The 26577-nt window shown below is 41.8% G+C and overlaps 1 protein-coding gene across 2 annotated transcripts in view; it reads left to right on the top strand.

The window, feature by feature from the left end:
- FBN1 (fibrillin 1) overlaps positions 1 to 23734 on the top strand; it is a 189338-nt gene extending 165604 nt beyond the window's left edge. For both annotated transcript variants that reach the window (XM_060693282.2, XM_060693281.2), the window contains exons 51-66: positions 2840 to 2989; positions 3300 to 3365; positions 4384 to 4500; positions 5416 to 5535; positions 6034 to 6156; positions 7221 to 7352; positions 7892 to 8017; positions 9916 to 10122; positions 10965 to 11090; positions 12324 to 12446; positions 13322 to 13438; positions 13789 to 13917; positions 15184 to 15303; positions 20024 to 20255; positions 21462 to 21639; positions 22152 to 23734. In XM_060693282.2, the coding sequence (XP_060549265.2) occupies positions 2840 to 2989; positions 3300 to 3365; positions 4384 to 4500; positions 5416 to 5535; positions 6034 to 6156; positions 7221 to 7352; positions 7892 to 8017; positions 9916 to 10122; positions 10965 to 11090; positions 12324 to 12446; positions 13322 to 13438; positions 13789 to 13917; positions 15184 to 15303; positions 20024 to 20255; positions 21462 to 21639; positions 22152 to 22541 (2456 nt within the window). In that variant the 3' untranslated portion in view covers positions 22542 to 23734. The remainder of the gene's footprint in view (positions 1 to 2839; positions 2990 to 3299; positions 3366 to 4383; positions 4501 to 5415; positions 5536 to 6033; positions 6157 to 7220; positions 7353 to 7891; positions 8018 to 9915; positions 10123 to 10964; positions 11091 to 12323; positions 12447 to 13321; positions 13439 to 13788; positions 13918 to 15183; positions 15304 to 20023; positions 20256 to 21461; positions 21640 to 22151) is intronic.
- Positions 23735 to 26577: the final 2843 nt, after the last annotated feature.

Genomic DNA, 26577 nt, shown 5'->3' on the forward strand with positions numbered 1-26577 from the left:
AGATAGTATCAAACTTCATGTAAGTGTGGTAGCCTCATCTGATAAAATATCGGTTTATCAAATATTAATCACAGTAGATTGCTGAGATAAGCAAATTGTTGCTGAATGTTTTCGTTCTTACTTTTTGACTAAGGTAACAATTTTTTAAGCTATGACTCCATGTGATTCCCTGTCCAGGAAATTAAATGAGCAATTTGCTTACATCCAGACTGTTTTCTAGTCAACCAGAGATGCTGCTATTTAGATATTTGTGGGTTTTGCTCTATTCTAGTGCTTAAATTATTTGACATGGAAGAGCCTTTTGTGGTGACGGAGAATTATAGTACTCCCAAACAGTTTGGGCAAATGTACCAGTGGTGGGTTTCAAAAATCTTTACTACCAGTTCTGTGAGTGTGGCTTGGTGGGCATGGCATGGGAAGGATACTGTAAAATCTCCATTCCCACCCCACTCCAGGGGGAAGTTACCGCAAAATCCATTTCTACCAAGGCACTGAAGCTGCCTCACAATTGGCTTTCCGGCTTGTATCATTCTTGCCCAATCACTGGGCAATATCCGTAGCTTCAGTGTGCTTTGATGACCATAAAATGCCTTATGCTGTGATCCACCCCAAAGCCTAGGTCAAATAAATAAATAAAGGAAGGAAGGAATGTAGAGTTGGCTTAGGGGAAGGAATGTGCAAGCTGTTAAGGGATGACTTGAAGACAAAAAAATTCACAGTTTGGTAGAGAAAGAAGGAAGAGTGAGAATGTCCCTGCCTTTGATTTTGTTTAGATGGGACAGAGAGAAAGTTGGACAGGATTTTAAGGTTCTGTTATTCTCCCTTAATAAATAAAGAGCATTCTTGGAGTCTCTGTTGGGCTTTTATCTTGATCTGACCTGCCTCAAAAGGATGATATCAACCATCATTCATGACATATTGGAAATCTGGAAGAGTACAGAAAAGAGACTGTGTTCTTCTCTCTGGTTCTTCAAAGCCAATTCTCAGTTATTGGTTAGTCAGTTAGTTGTCCAGGAATTTTTTTAAGGGATGGAGAGGAGGCGGGGGCTAGAGAGTGAAATCAATCAAGAACTCTCCCCCCCTCCCGAAATTATAGGGCATCAGGAAATTAATGATCTATACGTTGTGTAAAATTATAAGTGAGAACTTAAGCTTGGAAGCTTCTATCAAGCATGTCAACTGTAGCAAAATTGGAACCAGAATTTAATTGGAAACTGTGTGCTGTTCCAGCTGTTGGGGATTAGTGGTTATAGCATTGGAATGTGACAATTAAACAGAATAATATAGTTGATTCATTTATTAAAAGCAGAATAGCGAGGCAAATATTTTATGATTGTTAAATTGAATTATCTCTCCCCAGAGTCTTAAGTGAGGGCATTTACTGAAAATGCAGTTATGTGGTTATTCTTTGGAGTTTGTTGGAGATGTACACTTACATGTGGTAGATAAGGAATCCTGGGGTTAATTCCACCCTTTACTAAGATTCGATCTGGGTTGGTGATTAATAGAATGGAGTAAACCCTTTAAAATACCAAAGTTTGCAGTTTTAAATTCAAGAATGGAGTCGAGAACCTCAGAGCATCAAAAGAATGCCTTCCATAAGATGCTGAAGGTCAGAAATTCACAATAAGAAAACCTCCGTTTTCTCCTTCAACCTACAGAGTTAATAACTGGGATATAAAGGTAAATGGAACCATTTATATCTTTCGTATTTCAAGATAAGTGGGACCAGTAGTTACACTGATCTTGAAGTAACCATAAGAGAAGAGGTAGTAAATGAAAATGCTTGCCCATCATTCAAATTTATTTTCACAATTTAAACAGTTATATACCGTGCTTCAGATATATCAAAGTATCTACATAAACCACCTCCTTGTAGGGAGATGAGTGGCATAGAAATTTAAAAAATAAATTTAAATAAATAACTACTTAGTGCAGTCAATAGCAGTTGATAATCATGTATCAACATATGCAACATATGATTTGAATGGGTGGTGGGATCCTTCCAGTTTAACAACCAGTTTGGTAATCGCGTGCTTTGCGTGCATGCACAGTTCAATGAAAAATCACCTTCTGCATTAGCGCTAGGGAATTAAAACAGCTGAGGCACGGCAATCCGCTCTGCCACGCTCATCAGCTACAAAGATAAAGATCAGTAAAGTGCAGGGTGGGCGGGCGGGCCCAGCTGATCTTCAGAGTGAACTGGTTTGCTCCCAGCTGATCATCGGAGCTACCGATTCGCCCAAACCGGTCTGAACCGGTAGAATCCCACTCCTGTTTGAATGTAAGTAGGTAAATAGCTCACTAAGGGTTGTAAGAGCGCAGTATATACCTTTTTGGGATTTAGAGAAGGTGTTATAGGTATTCAGGATGCTATGAATGGAATTTGTCCATTCACAAAATAACTTTCAGGGCTCAGCAGGATGGTCAATTCCAAAATTAACCCTGAGAAGGAGGCTAAGGAAAGGCACTTCCATGTATGGAGAACTTCAACGCAGTGTATTTCACGCATCAGTACAATGGTACCTCATCATTAATTGGTTCCATGAGATGCAATGAGAATCAAAACAACGAGTACCCAATTTCCCCGCACAAAGAATAATGTAGTGAGTCACAAGATAGCCAACACCGACAAGTTCTAGCTTGTGCATTGAATACCAAATGAGTACCGGGACAAAATGTTTGCATTCAAAATACATGGAGTACCGAAATTCGATGAGTTTCAAAGCAATTGAGTATCAAGGTACCATTGTAATTTGCAAGACGTTCTTCGTACTTTCAGTGAAAAATCTCTTTTTAATCAAATGCTCTAACGGATGTCATGTTCTCCATTATTTAGATTTGAGGGTCAGCTACTGTTTCACTAAATTTGAAGATGGAAAATGTTCAGCCCCCAAATCCAGAAATCATTCTAAGCAAGAATGCTGTTGCAACATGCACGGAGAAGGATGGGGCGATCCCTGTGAACTTTGCCCAGAGGAAAAAGACGGTATATATAATACCTCTTGTATGGTTACTGCGCTGCATGATATTAAATGGAAGGAGAAATGAATTATTTTCTGGGAAAGACAAAGCTTGTATAGGCCAAATTTTCATCAGATTGTTAAAACGAATACTTATCTTTCTAACTGGTACAATAGGCAGTAAAGGTCCTGTATTAATTACAGAACTTGTATAAAAATATGGTGTTTGCAAAAGAATATTAAAGACAAACAAATGGGAGCCTTTTTTACATGTACTTTCTGAAACAAAAGTACGCGGTTGATTTTCTGCATTTCATATTTGTGTTTGATTTACAGAATCTTATAAGCAAATCTGCCCATTTGGAGTTGGCATCCTGACTGGCAAGGATGGTGAGCCCATTGGTAAGTCAACTCAGCTTGCAATATTATTGTCCTCTGATGTTCCCCCCGTGTTGGTTTCTTAAAGATACTCTTTTTATCACATCTAAAAATCACTCTGATGTTCTTAGTGATTTTGATGACGCCTTCTTGGTTATTAATCGGAGTATCTCCCTTGCTTTGTGAAATAAACAAACTCTCAGCATTGGAAAAGCATGAAGTTTTTAGATCTAGTCTTTTAGATCTAGTCAGGGGTGAAATGCTCCTGGATCGGACTGGATCGCCCGATCCGGTAGCAATCTTGGCCGGTGGTTCGGCGATCTAGGTGTGTTTTTTACCTTCTCAAACTCTGAAGCTTGAAGTTCCTCAAAGCTAACTTTTATTAGAGATGTCATATTGGCACATCTGGGAAAACCAGAATCTGAGAGCTTCCGGGTTTTCCACACCCAAGAGAAAATTCAAGTCCTTGCCCCTCACCCACATGTCAATCAGGTACCCTCCGGAACAGAAGATACCTCCTCATTCTTCTCAGCACAGCTGCAGGGCACAATGGCCTTGACTTTCTAAAAGAATTCTATTTTGACTACATATCTTCTTCCCTCTATACAATCCCCCCTCCCATTTTCCCACAAAGTAGAATTTGTGGCACAAAAGTAGAAAGATGGCTTCCAGGTTTTACAGGGTTGCTGTTTCTAACCATTCTCTTCAAGGGGAGATGTTTGGGTGTTTTGTCTCGATGTGTATTATATGGAGAGGATTCCTGCTGTTTTCGGTAATTTCCTGCTTATTTTCTATCGTAGCAGAAAATCCGAGAAGGTCCCTGCGGAATTCCTGCATATAAAAATTCTAAACTTATGCATAATTATAAAAGTATGCTGGTATTCTTCAGGGGACAACAGAGTGGTACAAAATATGTTATGCTGGTATTTTGCTACGATTCAATCTTCTGTTTATTACCTAATGATATTGGGACTGTTTGAAACCAGAGTATTTGTTTTTTTTCCCCCTTTTGTCTTCCTGCTTGCTTAATATGGGGATTAAGATGCGAATGAGTGTCAAGATCCAGACAACTGTAAGAACGGACAGTGTATCAACACCGATGGCTCCTTCCGTTGTGAATGTCCTTTTGGCTACTTGCTTCAAGGGTCTGAATGTGTCGGTGAGCAGAGATAACTATTGTTAGAAATCCTAAGCTTTTTAGGGCTAAGTCAAGCCCATTGTCAGGGTTCAAAGTAACACCCCTCCCCAATGAAAGGAAACTTGAGTTTCCTCAAAGTTCCATTTTATTAGAGATATCATATTGGCACATCTGGGAAAACCCGAATCTGAAAGCTTCCAGGTTTTCCCCACCCAAAGGAAAGTTCAAGTCTCTGCCCAGCACCCACATGTCCATTGCTTGGTCCAATCATAGCACCGTTCCAACTGGAGATGTCTCCCAGGTCCAGCCTCCCAGGTACAGGGCAAGATGTCCTTGACTCTCTGAGAAAGGAATGTTATTATGACTATATATCACCCTGGCTTCATACAATCCCCCCTTCCAGTTTCCCACAGCAGTAAATGTGGCAGGCCTGAAGGCCCAATGCAAAAGATGGCTTCCAGGTCCGACACCCGTCTCTTTACATCAGGGGTGTTAAACTCAATTTCATTGAGGGACGCATCAGGGTTGTCCTCGGGCTGAGGGGCTGGGGTAGGTGTGGCCAACTCGACGTCACTTGTGTCGGGTGCGCCTGTGGTGGCCTGAGCATTCTGCCAGAAAAAAACGGGCTCCCAAGCTTCGTTTTTGGCTATGACAGCCTCTCGCAATCCTCTGTCAATGAAAACAGAGCTCGGGAGGGCCACATGCAACCTCCCCAAACTCCGTTTTTGCTGGCAGAGACACTGCGGGCCAGTCCTTCGCTGTTTCCAGAGCAGCCCCACGGGCCAGATCTAAGCACCCCACGGGCTGCATCTGGCCCCTGGGCCTAGCGTTTGACACCCCTGCTTTACAGTTTCCTGGGTTTTTTTTTCTAATACACATCTGTAATTTTCTGAAGCAACGCCAGTTGTGTTTCCAATTGCTTTTTATTGCTTATAGACATTAATGAATGTGCTGTTGGAGCTCCGTGTGGAAATGGAACCTGTAACAACATCATTGGAAGTTTTGAATGCACTTGTGAAGAAGGTTTTGAGCCAGGCCCCATGGTGACATGTGAAGGTAAATATGACTCTTTAGGAAATTAGGCACACATCACCTCAATCTTCTATTTCAGTGTTTCTTCTTACCCTTGACAGCTTGAGGATGTGTGGACTTCAACTCCCAAAATTCCCCCGTGAGTTGAAGTCCACACATTTTCAAGTTGCCAAGGTTGAGAAATATTGGTCTATTTTATGCTTCTCATAAGTCCAATTGTCTTCCTGATAGGAGCTTATAGGGTTTTTTAAAATCCAATCTGTGCATTACAGGCAGATAGTATTTATCAATATTCAAGACCTTTTATATCTTCTCTCAACCATGGCAAAACTTAAATAAAAGTATTCATATTTGGTACTCAAGTCTAATATTTATATTCTATGCTTGCAGCACAGAGAAAAAATGGTCTCTTCTAGGAACAACCCATTTCTATACTTTGTACATCTGTTTCTTGGGCACACATACTATTTTCCAAATGGGTTTCATTTGTTCCCCAAGTGACTGCTGTGTTAATTTATACAGATATGAACGAATGCGCCCAGAATCCTCTCCTCTGTGCCTTCCGATGTGTGAATACTTATGGCTCGTATGAGTGCAAATGTCCCGCAGGCTATGTGCTCAGAGAAGACAGGCGAATGTGCAAAGGTAAAATCCTTACTGTATAAAAATTCAGCTGATTGTAGACTTTTGTTTTTTTCCTTCCGTCCAAATCATTCGATTCTCAGAGACTGCCGGGAGAAATCTCTACAGTTTTCTAGGCAAAAGTTTTCTTTCAGAAATGGTAGGAGAAACTGACAACATTTAAACACAATACAGTAACATCCTAAAAGATCTAAAGAAGAAGTCAAGGCAATATAAATGAATAATAACCACATCTTGGACTTTAATTCACCATCTAATTGCACATCTTGATTATGTTTTTTTCGATTCCTAGATATCATATGTTGGCTATCACTCAAACATCCAGATTTTAGAGTCGGCTTAGACACGTTCCTGTCGTTTTCTGGACAAGGTTTTCCAAAAGTAGTTTGCCATTGCCTCCAGGCCGAAAGAGAGTGACTGGCTCAAGATCATCCAATTGGCTTTGTTGCCAAGGCGGGACTAGAATTCCCAGTCTCCCAGTTTCTAGTCCAATGCCTTAACCACTAAACCAAACTAGCTCTCAATCGTAAACTAAGACTAAATGCATTCGAAAAGTATCAATTAAAGTCTCATCTTTAACGAAGCTGGGTCTTTTCCTGTGAAACTGAAAAAAATACTCTTAAGAGACTTAATGGTTCCAATTTTGTGGAACCATAAAAAGCAGCTTCTTACTTAACAGAGGAAGAAGAAAACGAATGCAAAACCTACCTCATTAATCATGAAGTACATTGTGATGAGGAACAGCTGTAAATAAAAAGAAGGCAATCTATCTTATCCTTCCCTAACTTTCCTAACTTTAACATAAAAATTAGTTTTCATTCATTGTCTATCAGAGGATATTGAAATTTTAGGGATAAAAACTTCAACAGGTCTTTCTGAATTTCACTTGCGCTCCCCTCCTTAATTTTGGTGACGGAAAATGATTTTTACACAGTTACTTCCAAAGGAATGTAGAAGCGGGCTCACTGGTTTTATATAGAAACATTACTATTTTGAGGGTTATGCTTCTCAAAATATGGAGAACTTTCATTTTTTAAAATCAGTATCTGATTCTGTAATACTTTCAGATCAGAATGAATGCGAGGAAGGAATTCATGACTGCGACTCAAAGCAAATGATTTGTAAAAACCTGATCGGTACATACATGTGCATATGTGGCCCAGGATTTCAGCGTAGACCAGACGGTGAAGGTTGCATAGGTGAGTGGCCATCAAAAAACTCATCTTGTTATTTCAGTTTTCACATTTATAGCACTTAGACTTATATAGTACTTCATACTGCTTTACAGCATTCTCTGGGCAGTTTATAAACGTCAGTATATTTCCCCCAACAATCTGAGTCCTCGTTTTATCCACCTCAGAAAGATAGAAGGCTGAGTCAACTTTAAACTGGTTGGGATTGAACTGTTGACAGTGGGCAGAGTTGGCCTGCAATACTGCATTCTAACCACTGCGCCACCAGGGCTCCTTATTGCCAGTGGAAATCTGTTTCATGATTTAAGAGTTTTAAAAACTCCCCTCTCTTCTACCTATTCATATAAATAAGACTATAGGATTGGATCTTAGTTACACTTGTTTTCCATTTGTAGCAATTACAGATTTTTATTGCCTTTTTAAAAAAGATATAAGTATTTATTATTTTGGAATGAATAGGGTTGGGTTTCTTTGTTTGTTTGTTTCTTCTGCTAAACGTTGAACTCAGTAAGCTAATACTGCATTTGGATATATCTTTGAAACAGATGAAAATGAGTGTCAGGTGAAACCTGGGTTGTGTGAAAACGGACGGTGTATAAATACCATCGGAAGCTACCAGTGTGAATGTGAAGATGGTTTCCTTGTCAACGAAGCCCAGAACGAATGTCTAGGTAAGCCTTTAGAATGATACACAATTAGGATGGAGGAATAAAGATGATTAATTCCTTGTTTGCAATATTCCCCGAGTTGCAAACTCTGATTACAATTTCCACATAAATGAAACTTAAATGAAAATCCATTGTCTTACAACCATGTAGGATTTCACTGGATATGAAGGAAAAACAGGAGGGCAACGCAGTAGAACTATTTCACTGGGGGAAGCATTATGAAATATGCAGTGTGACAAAATTAATGGTAGACAAATTCAAACAAGTGTACTCACTATTATTCAGTACAGTGCTTAGAAAATGGCAGCTGAATATATATATATATACATCCACTGAGCTAGGGCTGTAGAAAAATCTTGGTTACGTAGGAAAAACCTGGCTAAAAGAAAAACACACATAAAACCTACGAAAAAGTAAGAAAATAGATATTGTACCTTTACAGGGAGGATACATGAGATGTGGGTGTGGCTTACTGATGATGGCTAACAAGCCAGAAATAGATCTATATAAGTCTCTCACTAGGCAGCATAGGGCAGCATAAGGCCTGCTGGCTGCCAGAAGAAAAAAAGCCCAGAATCGAGTGGATGTGACGCCACTGAGCTAGGGCTGTAGAAAAATCTTGGTTATGTAGGAAAAACCTGGCTAAAAGAAAAACATATATGTAGTCCTTGACTTAACAATCATTCATTTAGTGTCCGTTTAAAGTTACAACAGCACTGAAAAAAAAAGACGGATGACTGTTTTTCACACTTCGGACCGTTGCAGCATCCCTGTGATCATGTGATCAAAATTCAGATGCTTGGCAACTGGCATGTACTTAATGACAGTTGCAGAGTCCGAGAGTCATGTGATCCCTTTTTCTGCGACCTCCTGGCAAGCAAAGTCAATGGGGAAGCCAGATTCACTTGTTGTTAAGTGAATGACTGCAATCGTTAAGTTCGTAATACAGGTCTATTACGAACTTAACGATTGCAGTCATTCACTTAACAACTGTGGCAAAAGAAGATCATAAAACAGAGCAAGACTCACAACTATCTTGCTTAGCAACAGAACTTTTGGGCTGCATTGTGGACCTACGTCAAGGACCACCTCTACACACTGATAGCTTTGGGTTTGCAATTTGTTGGTGTGACATCTCCACAGATCTGATGGTTCATGGAGTCAACATGGTCTTTTTACCCACACATATCTACTATACATGCGTACCGTGTTTCCCCAAAAATAAGACCCTGTCTTATATTTTTTTTGAACCCTGAAATAAGCGCTTGGCCTTATTGCCATGCGCTCAAAAGCCCGATTGGGCTTATTATCAGGGGAGGTCTTATTTTGGGAGAAACAGGGTAGCACCTTCCTTCCTGCACAACACCCATAAGATCTATGGCTAGAAATGCCACCCAGAATCGTTAGATACGAGCTGGACAGCAAATAAATTTCAAAAACTAATAAATTTCACAAGTCAATAAATAGAAATGGAGCTGTAAATTGGATTTAGGGGGAAGGTTCATTTGAAGCTGATCTACCCAATCAATGCTTTTCCCCCCACTTTGTATATGAATCGTCTCTGAATTGTTCTGCTGTTGAGTAACAATCCTTTGGGATATTCTAAACTCTTGATCGCACCTCCATCTTTTCTTTCTCAAGATTTGATCACCAGGGCAGAGTTCCCTATTTTGTTTTTTCTTTCCCTCACTCGGTGTCCTTTCTTCTCTTTTCTTCCTTCAGACGTCATGCCTTCTTTCTTACTGCTGCCTGACTTCCTTACTTCTCCTGCTCCACTTCCTAAATACGGCTAAGTATGCTCTTCCTTTTATACGCCTGCTTCCAAATCCCTGTCCTGCCCTCCGTTCGCTAGGCGTTTTTCCTTCCGGCATTTTCCAACCGACATCCTTTTGCTTTTGCAGACGTCAGAGAAGGCTACTGCTTCACCGAAATCTTACATAGCATGTGCCAGATCGGATCGAGCAACAGGAATCCGGTGACCAAATCGGAGTGCTGCTGTGATGGCGGGCGAGGATGGGGACCCAATTGCGAGATCTGCCCATTCCTGGGCACCATTGCGTTTAAGAAGCTTTGTCCATTCGGCCGTGGACTGACCACTACTGGAGAAGGTGGGGGAAAAAAAACCCAAAAGGTTCTAGAACAAGGATTGTTTGGAAACTTAACCTTCCCCAAATATCAATGTTTAATAATAAAATAGGTGTCTGTATTATTGGGATAGTTAGCAAGGGAGGTGGCTACATTCAGAATTGTAGGGCAATAGATCTTGTGTTTGAGTTTGAGGGATCCAGTTGGGAAGGGGTTTGCAAAGTCTAACAAGCACTTTGAGATCCACGGTTTCATTCTTGTCACTGATTACCTCTCGGCTTCTGTTCAGCGCCAACTTGGAGTTCTACTTCCAACATTAGTTAGGGAAGGATGCTCACCCAGAATCCAGTAGAGATGTTGGGCCGATCTTGGCAGCCTTAGTACCCGTGTTTCCCCGAAAATAAGACCAGGTCTTATATTAATTTTTGCTCCAAAAAGACCCATTAGGGCTTATTTTCTGGTACGGTACTACCGAACCAGAATACGGTACTAAACGCATCCGTCTGGCTGACGGATCTTAACTGGGGCTTATTTTTGGGATAGGGCTTATATTACGAGCATGCTAAAAAAAATCATGCTAGGGCTTATTTTCCGATTAGTTCTTAACATTTGGGGAACCACAGTCATTGAGACAGAAAATGAACCTAGTTTCAGTAATTATAACCGCCCTTTCTAATTTCTTCACCATTTTGAATAAGATTGCAAAATGGAAGATGATCTCTTTTCATTGGTCAGCAGTATTTTTGCTTTTCCCCTATGAAAGTATCCGAAGAAGAGGATGCTAGAGGGAGTTGTTTTGGGTTTTTTTTAAAAAAAATATTTCTTCAGTTTTGCTTTCTTTACAGTCCTGTTTCTTGAATCACAGATATTGATGAGTGCAAGGTGATTCACGACGTTTGTCGGAACGGAGAATGCGTCAATGAGCAAGGAGCGTACCACTGTACCTGCAAGGAAGGCTACACCACCGATATAATGGGCACACTTTGTATAGGTACGTTGTCGGTTGCCAGCTGGCTCTCACCAGTCCCTACCATCAGAATGCAGGAATTTGACACTCTACGCAAAGCTAGAGAGAATTCTTCATGCAGTCATTGGAGAAGTTCTCTGTAATGGTCAGATGAATTCATTTGTTTATTTATTTAAATAAACAAATGTATTTATCTACAGACCCCTCACATCCTGGACATAAATTATTTCAACTTCTACCCTCAAAACGACACTGTAGGGCACTGCACACCAGAACAACTAGACACAAGGACAGTTTTTCCCCGAATGCCATCTCTACTTAACAACTAATTCCCACAACACTGTCAAATAATTTACGAAGACTGTATTACTATTATTCTTCTCTTTCTTACTAGTATCTATCTCTTCCCACTTATTACTGTAACCATGTTGCTTGTATCTTTCAATTTATATTGTTTTTATTTGTCTCCTAGTACGATTTGATAGCTTATTAGTAACATTGACTATCACTAAGTGTTGTATCTTTTTTTTCTTGATGAATGTATTTTATTCTCCGTATGTACACTGAGAGCATATCCACCAAAGACAAATTCCTTGTGTGTCCAATCACACTTGGCCAATAAAGAATTCTATTCTATTCTATTCTATTCTATTCTATTCTATTCTAGTCTAGTCTAGTCTAGTCTAGTCTAGTCTAGTCTAGTCTAGTCTAGTCTAGTCTAGTCTAGTCTGTTCTGTTCTGTTCTATTCTATTCTATTCTATTCTATTCTATTCTATTCTATTCTATTCTATTCTATTCTATTCTATTCTATTCTATTCCATTCCATTCCATTCCATTCCATTCCATTCCATTCCATTCCATTCCATTCCATTCCATTCCATTCCATTCCACTCCACTCCACTCCACTCCACTCCACTCCACTCCATTCCACTCCATTCCATTCCATTCCATTCCATTCCATTCCATTCTATTCTATTCTATTCTATTCTATTCTATTCTATTCTATTCTATTCTAAATGTAGGCACTCATTTCACTGAAGAACTGCAGTGATTCACTTAACAACCCTGGCAAAAAAAGAAAGAAAAAGCTTGTAAAATTGGAGGCAACTAATTTCACAACCACCATGCTTAGCAGTGGAAAGCCCGGTCCCAAATTGTGGTCGTATGTCGAGGACTACCTGTACCTATTATTATTAATTCCTCCCTTTTTTAAAATTCATCTCGGCGAACAATGTTGGTTTCTTCTTTGACTTCAGATCTGAACGAGTGCAACCTGTCTCCAAAGCCTTGCAATTTTATTTGCAAAAATACAGAGGGGAGCTATCAATGCTCATGTCCGAAAGGATACATCTTGCAGGAAGATGGCAGAAGCTGCAAAGGTAAGAAAAAAAATGATTGATCTTTATATTTATATTTATAACCATCCGCTCGTTTTCCTTCAGGCCCAGACTGAAAAGTATGCAAGTAGTATAAAAGGTAACGGTAAAGATTCCCCTCGCACATATGTGCTAGTCGTTCCCAATTCTAGGGGGCGGTGCTCATCTCCATGAGCCGAAGAGCCAGCGCTGTCCGAAGATGTTTCCGTGGTCATGTGACTGGCATGACTCAACGCCAAAGGCGCACGGAACGCTGTTACCTTCCCACCAAAGGTGGTCCCTATTTTTCTACTTGCATTTTTTACCTGCTTTCGAACGGCCCTTTACCACGTTCTGTGGAAAGTCCAGAATGGTATCTTAGGCCCTTCTATTAAGGCTGAAATCTACTTACCTTCCCTACCAGTTCGGAAGTGCGCGCGCCATCATCACGTCCGATTTTTGACCCTCTGCGCATGTTAAAACCAGGAAGAAATGACGTCTGGGCAGATGGGTGGAGCCTAGTGCTGCCACCGCTACCAGTTCACCAAACCACGGGCCACTACCGGTTCGCTCAAGCCGGACAGAACCGGCAGGATTTCACCACTGCCCTTTATCTAGGCTTAGGTCTCTATGAATTGGGAGAGCAAAATGGACATTGCCAACAGATTCCTAGCCCATCGATATGCTTAGGAGGGTGTTGACTTTTTCGAATCCGCCCTATCTACGTTTGAGTTGCTGCTGCGTGTGCGCGCATGCACACATGCAAGAGAGAGAGACTTGCAGTTTGGGCACTCGGTCTCTAAAGGGTTCGCCATCACTGGTATAGATAGTTGCGGTATGTTATCATGTTGTCTTTATGAGGAGCAAAACCTGAACAAATGAATTTGCTGTCCTTTCAGATTTTGATGAATGTGCAACCAAGCAACACAACTGCCAGTTTCTTTGTGTCAACACTATTGGAGGCTTTACTTGTAAATGTCCTCCTGGCTTTACTCAACATCATTCAGCATGTATTGGTGAGTGACAAGAAATATCAACACAACTTTGTTCTCCTATTTTTCCCCACAACAACCACTCAGTGGAATGAGTTTGGCTGAGAGAGAAGGACTGGCTCAAAATCCCCCAGCTGACTTTCATGCCTAAGGCAGGACTAGAACTCACCACCTCCTGGTGATTGGCTCAAAATCCCCCAGCCAGCTTTCATGCTTAAGGCGGGACTAGAACTTATGGACGCCCACTTTCTAGCCTGATGCTTTAACCACTAGACCAAACTGTCCCTCCTCTTCCTTTCATTGTAGAAGCCTTGAACAGACACACACACACAGTAAAGGAGAGCTCGTCTAATATCCATATGTATTTCTTTTAGATAACAATGAATGTGCCACTGACGTCAATCTTTGTGGATCAAAGGGAGTTTGTCAAAATACTCCTGGAAGCTTTACGTGTGAATGTCAGCGGGGCTTTTCCCTGGACCAAAGTGGTGCCGCCTGCGAAGGTACAACTCTTGAGAACTTACATGACCTTCTGCTCTTTTATCTTGTCCTGCGTGTTAATTAATATTGACAGCACTTAGACTTGTATACCGCTTTACAGTGCTCTACAGCCCTCTCTAAGCGGTTTACAGAGTCAGCCTCTTGCCCTCAACAATCTGGCTCCTCATTTTACTGACCTCGGGAGGATGGGAGGCTGAGTTAACCTTGAGCCTGGTGAGATTTGAACTGCCAAATTGCAGGCAGCCAGCAGTCAGCAGAAGTAGCCTGTAGTACTGCACTCTAACCACAGCGCCACCGGGGCTCAGTGGCTTCGAGGAAGGATGGATGGATGGATAGATGGATAGATAGATAGATAGATAGATAGATAGATAGATAGATAGATAGATAGATAGACAGACAGACAGATGATAGATAGATAGATAGATAGATAGATAGATAGATAGATAGATAGATAGATAGAGCAATAGCACTTAGACGTATATACCGCTTTACAGTGCTTTACAGGCCTCTCTAAGTGGTTTACAGAGTCAGCCTATTGTCCCCAACAATCTGGGTCCTCATTTTACCCACCTCGGAAGGATGGAAGGCTGAGTTAACCTTGAGATTTGAACTGCCAAATTGCAGGCAGCCAGCAGTCAGCAGAAGTAGCCTGTAGTACTGCACTCTAACCACAGCGCCACCGGGGTTCAGTGGCTTCGAGGAAGGATGGATGGATGGATAGATAGATAGATAGATAGATAGATAGATAGATAGATAGACAGACAGACAGACAGACAGACAGACAGACAGACAGACAGACGATGATAGATAGATAGATAGATAGATAGATAGATAGATAGATAGATAGATGATAGATAGATAGAGCAATAGCACTTAGACGTATATACCGCTTTACAGTGCTTTACAGGCCTCTCTAAGTGGTTTACAGAGTCAGTATATTGCCCCCAACAATCTGACTCCTCATTTTACCCACCTCGGAAGGATGGAAGGTTGAATCAGCCTTGAGCCTGGTGAGATTCGAACTGCCAAATTGCAGGCAGCTGGCAGTCAGCAGAAGTAGCCTGCAGTACTGCACTCTAACCATTGTGCCATCATGGCTCATTAATGCATTTAAATGCACCATGGCTTAATTAATGCATTTGAAGTCAACTGGTAATTATATCTATGTGGGTGTTCCATTAGAATCTTGAATGACGGGACCGGTTTTTTTCCCCCCAACAAAGTAATCCAAAATATTTCCATCTATGCTTTTTTTGTTGTTGTTGCAGATGTCGACGAATGCGATGGAAATCACCGATGCCAGCATGGTTGCCAGAATATAATTGGAGGATACAGGTGTAGCTGCCCACAAGGGTACCTCCAACATTATCAGTGGAACCAATGTGTTGGCAAGTCTCGTTTTTAATGTCTGAGCACGCAAGTCCCTTTCTCGAGTTGGCAATTAAATTTTGGCTGGGTTGATTGTTGCTTAGTTGATTCGAAGTAATTTCCTGTGCAGTTTTGGGAAACACATGAGATTGTCGAAGAAGCCCTTTGGCCTAGCTGGAACAGTAACGGGCAAAGTCAGTTAGAAAAATCTCAGAAAAACATTGGTTTTCTCCAGGGGTGAGCTTCAAAAATTTTAGCAAGGGGTTCTCTGCCCGGTTGCTGGGTGGGTGTGGCCAGGATGGGTGTGGCCTAGTTGGCCTCCAGCACCATGTTGTGTGTGTGGGGGGGAGTTTTTGCCCTCCTCGTGTTCTGGAGGCTTTTCTTGAGCCTCCGGGAGGGTGAAAATGGCCTCCCCAGGCTCCGGAGGCCCTCTGGAGGCCAGAAATGGGCATTTCCAGCCTTCCCAAACTTCTAGTAGGCCTGTTTTTCACCCTCCCTGAGCCTCTGCACGTGCCCTGCATTTACCTGCATCCAAAACGGGCCGTGTGGGGACTCCTGGGAGGGGTGGGGTGGGGTGGGTGGGACCAGCCAGGAGTGGGATTTGGGGGGTTCTCCAAATTGCACAGAATCTTAGCTAAAGGTTTTTTCCGAACACCTGTGAACCACCAGCAGCCCACACCTGGTTTCCCCGTAGTAATGACCCGTAGGACTTTAAAGGTGCCAACCAGCACTTCTGTTTCTGGTCCAGAATGTAGTGCTGGTTGGTGTTTCTGACATTAGCAAATAAGACCGCTAATTAGAGAAAATTGCTTTCTTTAATTCACGGGTAGACCCAAAAGTAATTCTCCCGAGACATGCAAAATGACTTGAACATTATTCCTGCGATACAGCAAGAATATTCTTAAAAAACCAATTTTAATTAGGAAACTCATTTTCGGGGTTATTTCCAGCATTGCACCTAACTTAATTGGTTAATTGGAACAGCCGGAGATATATACGGTGACTCAAAATGTAACAATTGACCATCATTTGGCTTGGTTTGCTTTTTTTTAAAAAAATGTCTTTTTATTTTTATTGTGGCCCACCTCTATCTAAGGGAGGTTTCTGGTTTTAGTTAGGGTTAAGAAAACTTGCTCTCACTTGTACACGGTTGCCCGTTGGGAACGTGGACTTTTCAGTACAAAAAAAAGAATTGGAAAGTTACTCAAGCATACTGGTTTTTTTTCTTAAATGAAAGATTGAACACATACAGCTTAAATTAAATATTCAATTGGCCCCTTTCAGGTTTTGCTGAGTTTCACCATTACAGGTAATCCTCGACTTACGGCCATAATTGAGCCCCACACTTTTGTTGCTAAGTGAAACATTTGCTAAGTGAATTTTGCCCACATTTTGTGCCACAGTTTTTAAGTGAATCGCTGCAAGTTAAGTTAGTAACAGAGTGGTTAAGTGGATCTTATTTCCCGCTTGATTTTGCTTTTAAGAAGGTTGCAAAAGGTTGCACGACCAACCGGCAGCGGTGGGCTGCTGCCGGTTCGGACCAGTTTTGGCGAACCGGTAGTTCCAATGATCAGCTGGCCCCGCCCTATCCTGCCCTATATTTCCTTCTTTCTGGCTCAGCTGATTCGTGGGGCACAGCTGATTTCCACGTCTCCACTGTTCTACTTACTGGGGCTGCCTTAGAAAGTAAGCAGCTGAGCTTCAAATTGCTGCATTTTGAACGCTGCACGCAAGTGCGTTAGGCGCGTGTGCGCGTGAAGTCTGTGTGCACATGCAAATTACGTACTTGCAGAACTGGTTGTTAAACCAATTTGCAGCCCACCATTGCACATGACCCCGGGACACTGCAGCTGTCATAAATATGAGTCAGTAGCCAAACATCTGAATTTGGATTACATGTCCATGGGGATAATACTGCAACGGTCGTAAATGCAAACTCCCTTTTTTCAGTGCTGTTGTAACTTTAACTAAACGATCTGATGTAAGTCGAGGACTCCCTGTAATTGGAACACCATCATTGTTCTGGTTTTTGCAAACGAAACCTTGGTGGTATTTGCAAAAAAACCTGTGCAGTCTGGTTGACATTGGCAGAGCTCAAAAAAATTAAGCAGGGCTGGTAGGAAAACTACAATATCAGGAAATCGCAGAACTATGGACTAAACTATGAAGCCGAAAAAGCTTTTTGGAAGAACATGGTGTGTGTGTGGTGTGTATGGAAAACTGAACTTTTTCTTTGGTGCCATTTTATATACTTTTTTAAAAACTCTCCCTTTTTCCCCCCAGTATTATCTCATTTGTGCCTTGGCGCACAATTTCTTCTCCTCTCAACAAGCATCATGTGCTAAACTCAAATACAAGTTGCATTAAATAGAGAGGAGAGAAAAATGAATCCAGCTGTTTTTCTTGCTGCTTCAGATCTGACCTAGAATTGGTTCTATTTTAGAGCCATAAATGAGCTAATCAATTCCCAGATCAAATTTCCATTCTGTCACAAGTTCATTAATTAGCCCTAGGCAGGGCAATCATCTCTCTCCCTCTGTTTTCCATCCATAATTTTTGGATAATACTTTTATTCTTTTAAAATCCCTTTTTATTTAGTTACCATGTTTCCCCGAAAATAAGACCCTGTCTTATATTTTTTTTGAACCCTGAAATAAGCGCTTGGCCTTATTGCCATGTGCTCAAAAGCCCGATTGAGCTTATTTTCAGGGGATGTCTTATTTTGGGCAAAACAGGGTATTATCTTTATCCATTTGCCAGATCTCATGATGTAGATCAGGGGGTGTCAAACTCGCGGCCCACGGGGTGGATGCTTCACGCGTTGGCCACACCCATGCCCGGTTTAGTGAAGGGAAAAAATATCATGATACATTACGTGACAACGATGTGACGACGTGATTTTGACACCTCTGATGTAGATTGACAGAAGGAAATAGGTAAAGTAAGGAGATTTTTTTTAACAGAGCATAACAGAACGGTAAAGTAACCCTATTAGATGTAACATACACACAATTGTTAAAGACAAGTAAGCAAATGACTCAAAGTTTATGAATCAAATTCATAAGCAACCTCATGTCATTTCTTTTTTAATTGTTCCTTTTGAAAGTCACAAACTAGCTTGGGTACTGTAACAATTGGGGGGGGAAATATAGTTTATGTCACAAAATAAATCAGGTTATATGAAATAATTCAAGTGGCCTGTTTTAGTTCACAGTCCAGTAGAATTGCTTCCTGTGTAAAATACTAGAGCCACTGAATTATATTTCACATAAAGGTTTTAAAGGATAAATCTTGTTTAGTTCAAAGGAAGAACTTGCAGACGCTTTAACGTAAGTGAGTTTCTGAAATAAATCATTTTATATAGTTTCCCCAAGTTTCCTCAAACTCAGCACTATCAGTTATGTGACTTAAGGTTGATGAATTTTCCAGACAATAATGCCATTTCTGAGAATTTTCGGAGCTGAAGTCTACACATCTGGAAGATATATGAGTAACAATGAATCCAGTATTATATGCATTATTCTATAAATTATTGGCTGTATTCATTTAAGACAAGTTTTTAATTAGCCCTTATTAGATAAACAATGAACATAATTTGTACAAATCCTTGTAAAAATTAGCTGTTCATTTATCTTGATTTAACTATATGTGACTGTTTAACTAGGTGTTGAAAATGAAAGGCGTTCAGTAATTTTGGCATTAGCGCAAATATTTTGCGCACCCCATGAATTGGATGAGAATCAAAATGACAAACCATAACCCAGGCATAAGGAATAATAATTATTTAGTTACAGGGCCAGCTTGATATATTAGTTAAGGCACCAGGCTAGAAACGGAGACTGTGAGTTCTAGTCCTGTCTTAGGTGCAAAGTAAACTGGGTGACCTTGGGCCAGTCACTGTCTCTCAGCCCTAGGAAGAAGGCAACAACAAATCACTTCCAAAATGTTCCGAAGAAAACTGCATGGTTCAGGCCTGCACAGTGATTTGAAGACATAAAAAGGAGAGGAGAGGAGATGAAGGAGAGAAGAGGAGAGGAAGGAGAGGGGAGGGAGAAGGAGAAGGAGAGAGAGGAGAGGGGAGGGGAGAAGAGAGAGGAGAGAAGAGGAGAGTATAGGGAAGGGGAGAAGAGGATGGGAAGGAGGAGAGGAGAGGGAAGAAGGAGAGGAGAGGAAGAAGAGGAGAGGGGAGGAAGAAGGAGAGAGAGGGGAAGAGGAGAGAGAGGGGAGGGGAGGAGAGTATAGGGGAGGGGAGAGGAGAAGAGGATGGGAAGGAGGAGAGGAGAGGGAAGAAGAGGAGAGGGAAGGAAGGAGGAGAGAGAGGAGAGGGGAGGGGAAGAGAGAGAGAAGAGAAGAGGAGAGTATAGGGGAGGGGAGAGGAGAGGAGAAGAGGATGGGAAGGAGGAGAGAGGGAAGAAGGAGAGGAGAGGGAAGGAAAGAGAGAGAGGAGAGGGAAGGAAGAAGGAGGAGAGGGGAGGAGAGGAGAGGGGAGGGGAAGGGAGAGGAGAGGAGAGGAGAAGAGGATGGGAAGGAGGAGAGGAGAGGGAAGAAGGAGAGGAGACGAAGAAGGAGAGAGAGGGGAGGGGAGGAGAGGAGAGTCCCATCTCAGTCATGGATAGACAGGATCCTTGCGTCTGAATCTACTTGTGTGCAGGATATTTATGAGATAAACGAGATAGCTGCGACTAAATTTCTCAAGGGATGATTAGAATGACGATCAAAGCTTCTTCGCTTCTCTTCCAGATGAAAACGAATGCCTCAGTTCTCATATCTGCGGTGGAGCATCTTGCCACAACACGCTGGGAAGCTACAAATGCATGTGCCCCACGGGATATAATTTTGAACAGTTCAGTGGGCAATGCCAAGATGTGAACGAGTGCGGCTCCTCTCAAGCTCCGTGCAGCTACGGTTGCTCCAACACGGAAGGTGGTTATGTCTGTGGCTGCCCACCGGGGTATTTCCGAATAGGACAAGGGTGAGAACACTCTTTTGGATCTACAGCAAAAAAAAAACCCCAAAAACCTCCCTTTAGATTAATACAGACCAACCAAAGGTGGGCTTCAAAAAATTTAGCAAGGGGTTCTTTGCCTGGTTGCTGGGTGGGCGTGGCCATGGTGGGCGTGGCCTAGTCAGCCTCCTGCAGCATGGGGGGGGGCGTTTTTGTCCTCCCCGGGCTCTGGAGGCCCATTTTAAAATTTTCAAGGGAATTTATAACAATAAGATCCAATTATGGGCCAATATAAACATGATAAAGAAAAAGAATAATTATCAGAGATTTCCTGGTAAAACCTTAACACCACATGTTGTAACTTCAAAACACTTCATAGAAAAATAAAATTGCACTTCAAATCATTGCTTAGAATAAATTGACGCACCTTCTGTGACATCAAAAAGAGCTCATGAATATCAGTTCAAAATGCCAAATATTGTCTTGACTAAACTGTCTCTGAGCTTGGTTGTTTTTCTTACAGACATTTCATTACCCAAAACTAGGTAACGTCATCTAATCATCTAGCATTGATGATGTTAAGGATATTGTTGTGTTACCAACCAGCAGAGTGTAGAACACAGAGAAACGTTGCTGAGAGCAATGAATAAGAGATGTGCAAACTGGTTTATCAAAAGTTTACTTATAGTGAAAAAACAATCTCATAGTCTTTAAATCAATCCAACTCTTTGCCAGTTAAATCAGTCCAGTGATACAAAAACTCTTCTTACCACACAAACAGTAGTTGGTTAGAATAACAAACTCACTCTGGTTCACAAACCACGATGGTAGCAGATCCATCCAACGATGATAGCACAATGGTAGCAACTCCACACACAATGGTAGCATATCATCAACTGAATACTTTACAGTACCTTTCTTAAATACGTTTACAACCAGTGATTATCTAATTACAGCATGACTCAGCATTACAATGAATCAGCAGTAAAACTTTAAAGTCACACAATACATATTCATATTAAAGTCACAGAACACATATATTGCCTGGACAATTTGTTAGGCTCAAACCATATCCTAACAGATGATGTTACCCTAGTTGGGTAATAAAATGCCTGCAAGAAAAACAATCAAGCTCGGAGAATACCAAGGATCCCTCATTTCAACCGGGAGCGACACTTATTCTTCTTTAATGCCTGTCTGATGTCTGTTCTTTCTTTCTTTTAAATTCTGTAGACACTGCGTGGCTGGAATGGGGCTAGGGAAAGGTCAGAACCATGAATTACCCCTCAGCGGTGAAGTAGATGATAGCTCTCTTTCTCCAGAAGCCTGCTATGATTGCAAAATCAATGGCTATCCAAAAAGGGGAAGGAAACGGCGAGGCCTAAATGAAACCAATGCCCTGGATACAGAGGTGAGTCGCAACTTTATCCTTTATCACCTGGTGCAATAAGGGGTGGACTTCCAAAATTTTAGCAAGGGGTTCTCTGCCCGCTTGCTGGGTGGGCATGGCCATGGTAGGCGTGGCCTAATCAGCCTCCTGCACCATGATGGCAGGTGGTGGTGTTTTTGCCTTCCCCAGGCTCCGGAGGCTTTCCTGAAGCCTCCGGGAGGACAAAAATGGCCTCCCCATGCTCTGAAGGCCCTCTGGAGGCTGGAAACAGGCCCGTTTCCTGAATTTCCAGTAGGGTCGTTTTTCGCCCTCCCCGAGCCTCCGCGTGTGCCCTTCTCTTACCTGCATCCAAAACAGGCCGTGTGGGGACTCCTGGGAGGGGTGGGCTGGCCGAGTCCAGGAATGAGATTTGGGGGTTCTCCGAACTGCACAGAAACTTAGCTAGAGGTTCTCCCGAACTCCTGCGAACCCCCAGCAGCCCACTCCTGGGTGTAACAAATCTAAACCACCTTGTTCTTTTTTTTTTTTTACAGGGTCATCTGGGGACCGATGCAACTGTCAACCTGGCCAGCTGGGACCTTGAAAAACCAGCCGTCTTATCTTACAACATCTCCGGCCTTAACAACAAGGATCACCTCTTGGAACTGATCCCCGCTCTCACCACCCTGACCAACCACAACCGATATTTAATAGACCACGGGAACGAAAACGGGTTCTTCCGGATAAATCAGAAAGAAGGGGTCAGCTTCCTTCATTTAGCTAAAAAGAAACCAACGCCTGGAATATACTCATTGCACATCAGCAGCATCCCGCTCTACAAAAGGAAGGAGCTCCTTCAATTGGAAGACAAGCACGACCAAGACTACCTCAGTGGGGAGCTAGGAGATAGCCTGAGAATGAGCATTGAAATTATGCTTCATTAATTCACCAACCAGAGACCAAAAATTATGAAAGCCAAAGATAGCTGGGGTGAGACTTGAATGTTTTATTCCTCGGTTAAGTTTCTCCATATCGCAGGAACAAGCTGTCATGTATTTCCCTTGGACACGTGAGCGCTATTCCAGTTTGACGTAAGTAAAGGTACAGGAAGAAAACTGTAGCTCACAACCATCACTTTTTTTCTCAGGCTTCTTGTAAGTGTAGCTAATTTTTGAGATACTGAATCTTGAATTTCGGGACTGCTGTTGGAAGCTGGTCACAGATGTCAAGCCAACGGCTGATCAGCACACAGGTGCCAAAAGTTGCAAGACCACAAGTCCGTCAATAGATTCTTCTTCTTCTTTTCTTTTTTCTTTTCCTTTTTTCTTTTTATCTTAAGATCTGCTTCTCCAGCTACATCTTACTAGGTCAGCCATTTCTGTAATCGATTTGGTGCTAGAAAACAATGTCCAACCTAGATTTTTATAAATGCACTGTAATATATACACCATTTAGAAGCCAAAGAAATTGCCATTACTCAGTCCATCGATCAACCCCAATTTAGCTCAGTAGTTTATCTCAGTTTATATCTATAATACAGTACATGTAAATTAAGGTGTGTGTATACTGTAACCATGCTATTCTTATCCATGAAGCATTTGTAAACTAGATTAATAATGCCCTTCACGCAAGGGGTTTATAATGGTGCTTATAAGACCAACTACTTAACTGTATACACAAACTTGGTGATGAAATTTCTGTGACAATCCAAATGCACTGAGGTCAGCGAGGACCATTCACAAGTAATCCGGAGTCACTTCAGTGCCATTCCAGTTATGTCGTGACATAATGTAACACATATCCAATCATACCTATCTTGATTCATATCAACAAGGATTCACTGTCAAAAAGTCACAATAAAAACCATTCTTCTTTTTTTAGTTCATTCCGTGGATTTCATATTCTTGCTAAACTTGCACCAGTCCAGGCAGAGTATTTTTTTATACAGGTATGTTCAGAAAAAAAATAAAAATATTATCTATACTGGGAGAAGACTGGGACATTATGATCTATAGCCTACATTTGACCCCTGTGCATTTCTCTGTAGTCACGATCTCCTACTTTTTACAAATCTTGAATAGTCACTTTTATACTTAACATTGAAAAATAATTATTAATAAAAGAGCTACAAAACCCACCCGGTGACAATTCACAGTTTTTAGTTTGATTGTGGGGTGAGATTGATTGAGAAAGAAAAGAACTTGGAGATTCAATCATGGAGATACGTCTATATCCGTGCGTAGGATGGAGTTTCTTGTATAGAGGGAGAAAACAGAAACGGTTGGAACTAAAATACAGCCAATTAAAATCAACTGCTAATTAAAATTAATTGGAAAATAATATGATGCATTCTCATTATAAGCTGCAACCCAACTTTTTTGAAGTTTTTGTTAATGTTTTTGTCCAAACATTAAGAACTACCTTAATGTTCTTAAGGTGGGGAATTCTTATTAAGAATTCTTATTAAGAATTACCCATCTTAAGAATTACCATCATAGCATTCCAATGTATGGTCAAATTATTAGGCCACGCTTGGAATACTGCATCCAGTTGTGGTCACCACAATGTAAAAAAGATGTTGCGATTCTAGAAAGAGTTCAGAGAAGAGCAACGAAGATGATTAGGGGACTGGAGGCTAAAACACATGAAGAACGGTTGCAGGAACTGGGTATGTCTAGTCTGATGAAAAGAAGGACCAGGGGAGACATGATAGCAGTCTTCCAATATCTCAGGGGCTGCCACAAAGAAGAGGGAGTCAAGCTCTTCTCCAAAGCACCTGAGGGCACGATAAGAAGCAATGGGTGGAAACTAACCAAGGAGAGAAGCAACTTAGAACTGAGGAGAAATTTCCGGACAGTCAGAACAATTAATCAATGAAACAACTTGCCTCCAGAAGTGGTGAATTCTCCAACACTGGAAGTTTTTAAGAAGAGATTGGATAACCATTTGTCTGAAGTGGTATAGGGCCGTGATGGCGAACCTATGGCACACATGCCACAGGTGACACGTGGAGCCATATGGGTGGGCATGCGAGCTCAGCTCCGGCGCACATGTGCACACTGGCCAGCTGATTTTCAGGCCTTCTGGGCCCACCGGAAGTCGGGAAACAGGCTGTTTCTGGCCTCTGGAGGGCCTCTGGGGGGGGGGAGGCCGTTTTTGCCCTCCCCAGGCTCCTAGAAAGGCTCTGGAGCCTGTGGAGGGTGAAAAACAGGCCTATCAGGCCCACCGTGCCATCGCATGCCAAAAACGGTGGGAGTGCAGGGGGGGTCACGTGTACATGCTCGGGGTGGGGTGCATAAAATTATGGGTGTGGGCACGCCTGCACTCCCCCCGCTTTTGGCACGCAATGGCAAAAAGGTTAGCCATCACTGGTATAGGGTGTCCCGCCTAAGCAGGGGGTTGGACTAGAAGACTTCCAAGATCCCTTCCAACTGTGTTATTCTATTCTATTCTATTCTATTCTAAAACATAATACCGGTAGGGTATGTCCAACCACATAAAATGTCAGCTGTTGTATTTCTGTTGTTTATGAAATTAGCTAATTCTATCCTGCTTTCAATAATCCTTCCTGGAAGTGGTGGGGAGTAGTGGTTGTTGCTTCTTCATCATTTTAAGAATAATTATTTTGATGCAGTGTGCATGTTGCTTACCAGTTCCTTCCTTCTGACCTAACGGATTTGACTCATAGCAGCCTACAAATATATATTAAGTATATGTGTATGTTGTTTGACAGTGCCAAACATTTCTTGAACCAACCTTCATTTAGAAAACTTGCTGCCTACTCTTAACAATTGATTAATACCTTGAAAACTAGCAGAGCTGTATTTGGAATTGTTCACGCAATTCTGGAGCAGGATACAAAAATCACGAAAAGTTGGCTTAAAACTACGTTGAGTTTATGAACGACATGGACTTCGAAAGTCCTCTCTGAATTGGAAGATGACTGTTTCCTTCTAAATAACCAAGTACAGCTATTATTGAATAGAGTTATTTACATATTTCAGCCCAAATCTGGTAAATAAAAAAAGGGATTGATCTGTATGAAGGATGAGTACATTTATTCCTATCTCATATTGCTAGCTTCGTCTTTTACAATGCAAATGTTATATCCCTGAAATTTCCCCCCTCCTCTCTTTGTAATGGATCCCCCCCCCCCCAAATTAGTATCTTTGGTATCTTTTGAAGCAAAATGCAGCTACTCTTAACATGAAGATTTGAATTGATCCGTAATGAAAATTTCATATATACCAAACAAAAACAGGTGAATTTTGGCAAGCTCCTATTAAAAAAAATGGGGAAAACTATGGTCTAGACATAACGTTTATATTGGAAGGCTGCCCAGACTTATTTAATGGTATGACGAAGGTAAAATGATCTGTATAATATTAATGAATTCCCAGATGTGGGGCTTTAGAAACTCCCAAGAATCATATGCAGACATTCAGAATTTATAAATATGAAAATTCCTTGCGTGCTTGCTTTCTCTTTCAGCCCCTATTCCACCTTGAACAGCGAAAGTCTGAACGGAAAAGTGCTAATTGTATTTGATTCTGGACAGGCGTGCATAACCTGGTTAGCTTTTTCTAGAGATGCCTTTTTTAGAAGGATCCTGATTAGTATAGAAAAATTTCATTGTGTGTATGTGTGAAGGACGTGGTGGTTCAGTGGCTAAGACGCTGAGCTTGTCGATCGAAAGGTCGGCAGTTCAATGGTTTGAATCCCTAGTGCCGCGTAACGGGGTGAGCTCCCGTGACTTGTCCCAGCTTCTGCCAACCTAGCAGTTTGAAAGCACGTAAAAAATGGAAGTAGAAAAATAGGGACCACCTTTGGTGGGAAGGTAACAGCGTTCCGTGCGCCTTTGGCGTTGAGTCATGCCGGCCACATGACCACGGAGACGTCTTCGGACAGCGCTGGCTCTTCGGCTTTGAAACGGAGATGAGCACCGCCCCCTTGAGTCGGGAACGACTAGCACGTATGTGC

The sequence above is a fragment of the Pantherophis guttatus genome, chromosome 13 (assembly GCF_059756535.1).
Source record: "Pantherophis guttatus breed Tessera chromosome 13, ASM5975653v1, whole genome shotgun sequence".
NCBI lineage: Eukaryota > Metazoa > Chordata > Lepidosauria > Squamata > Colubridae > Pantherophis > Pantherophis guttatus.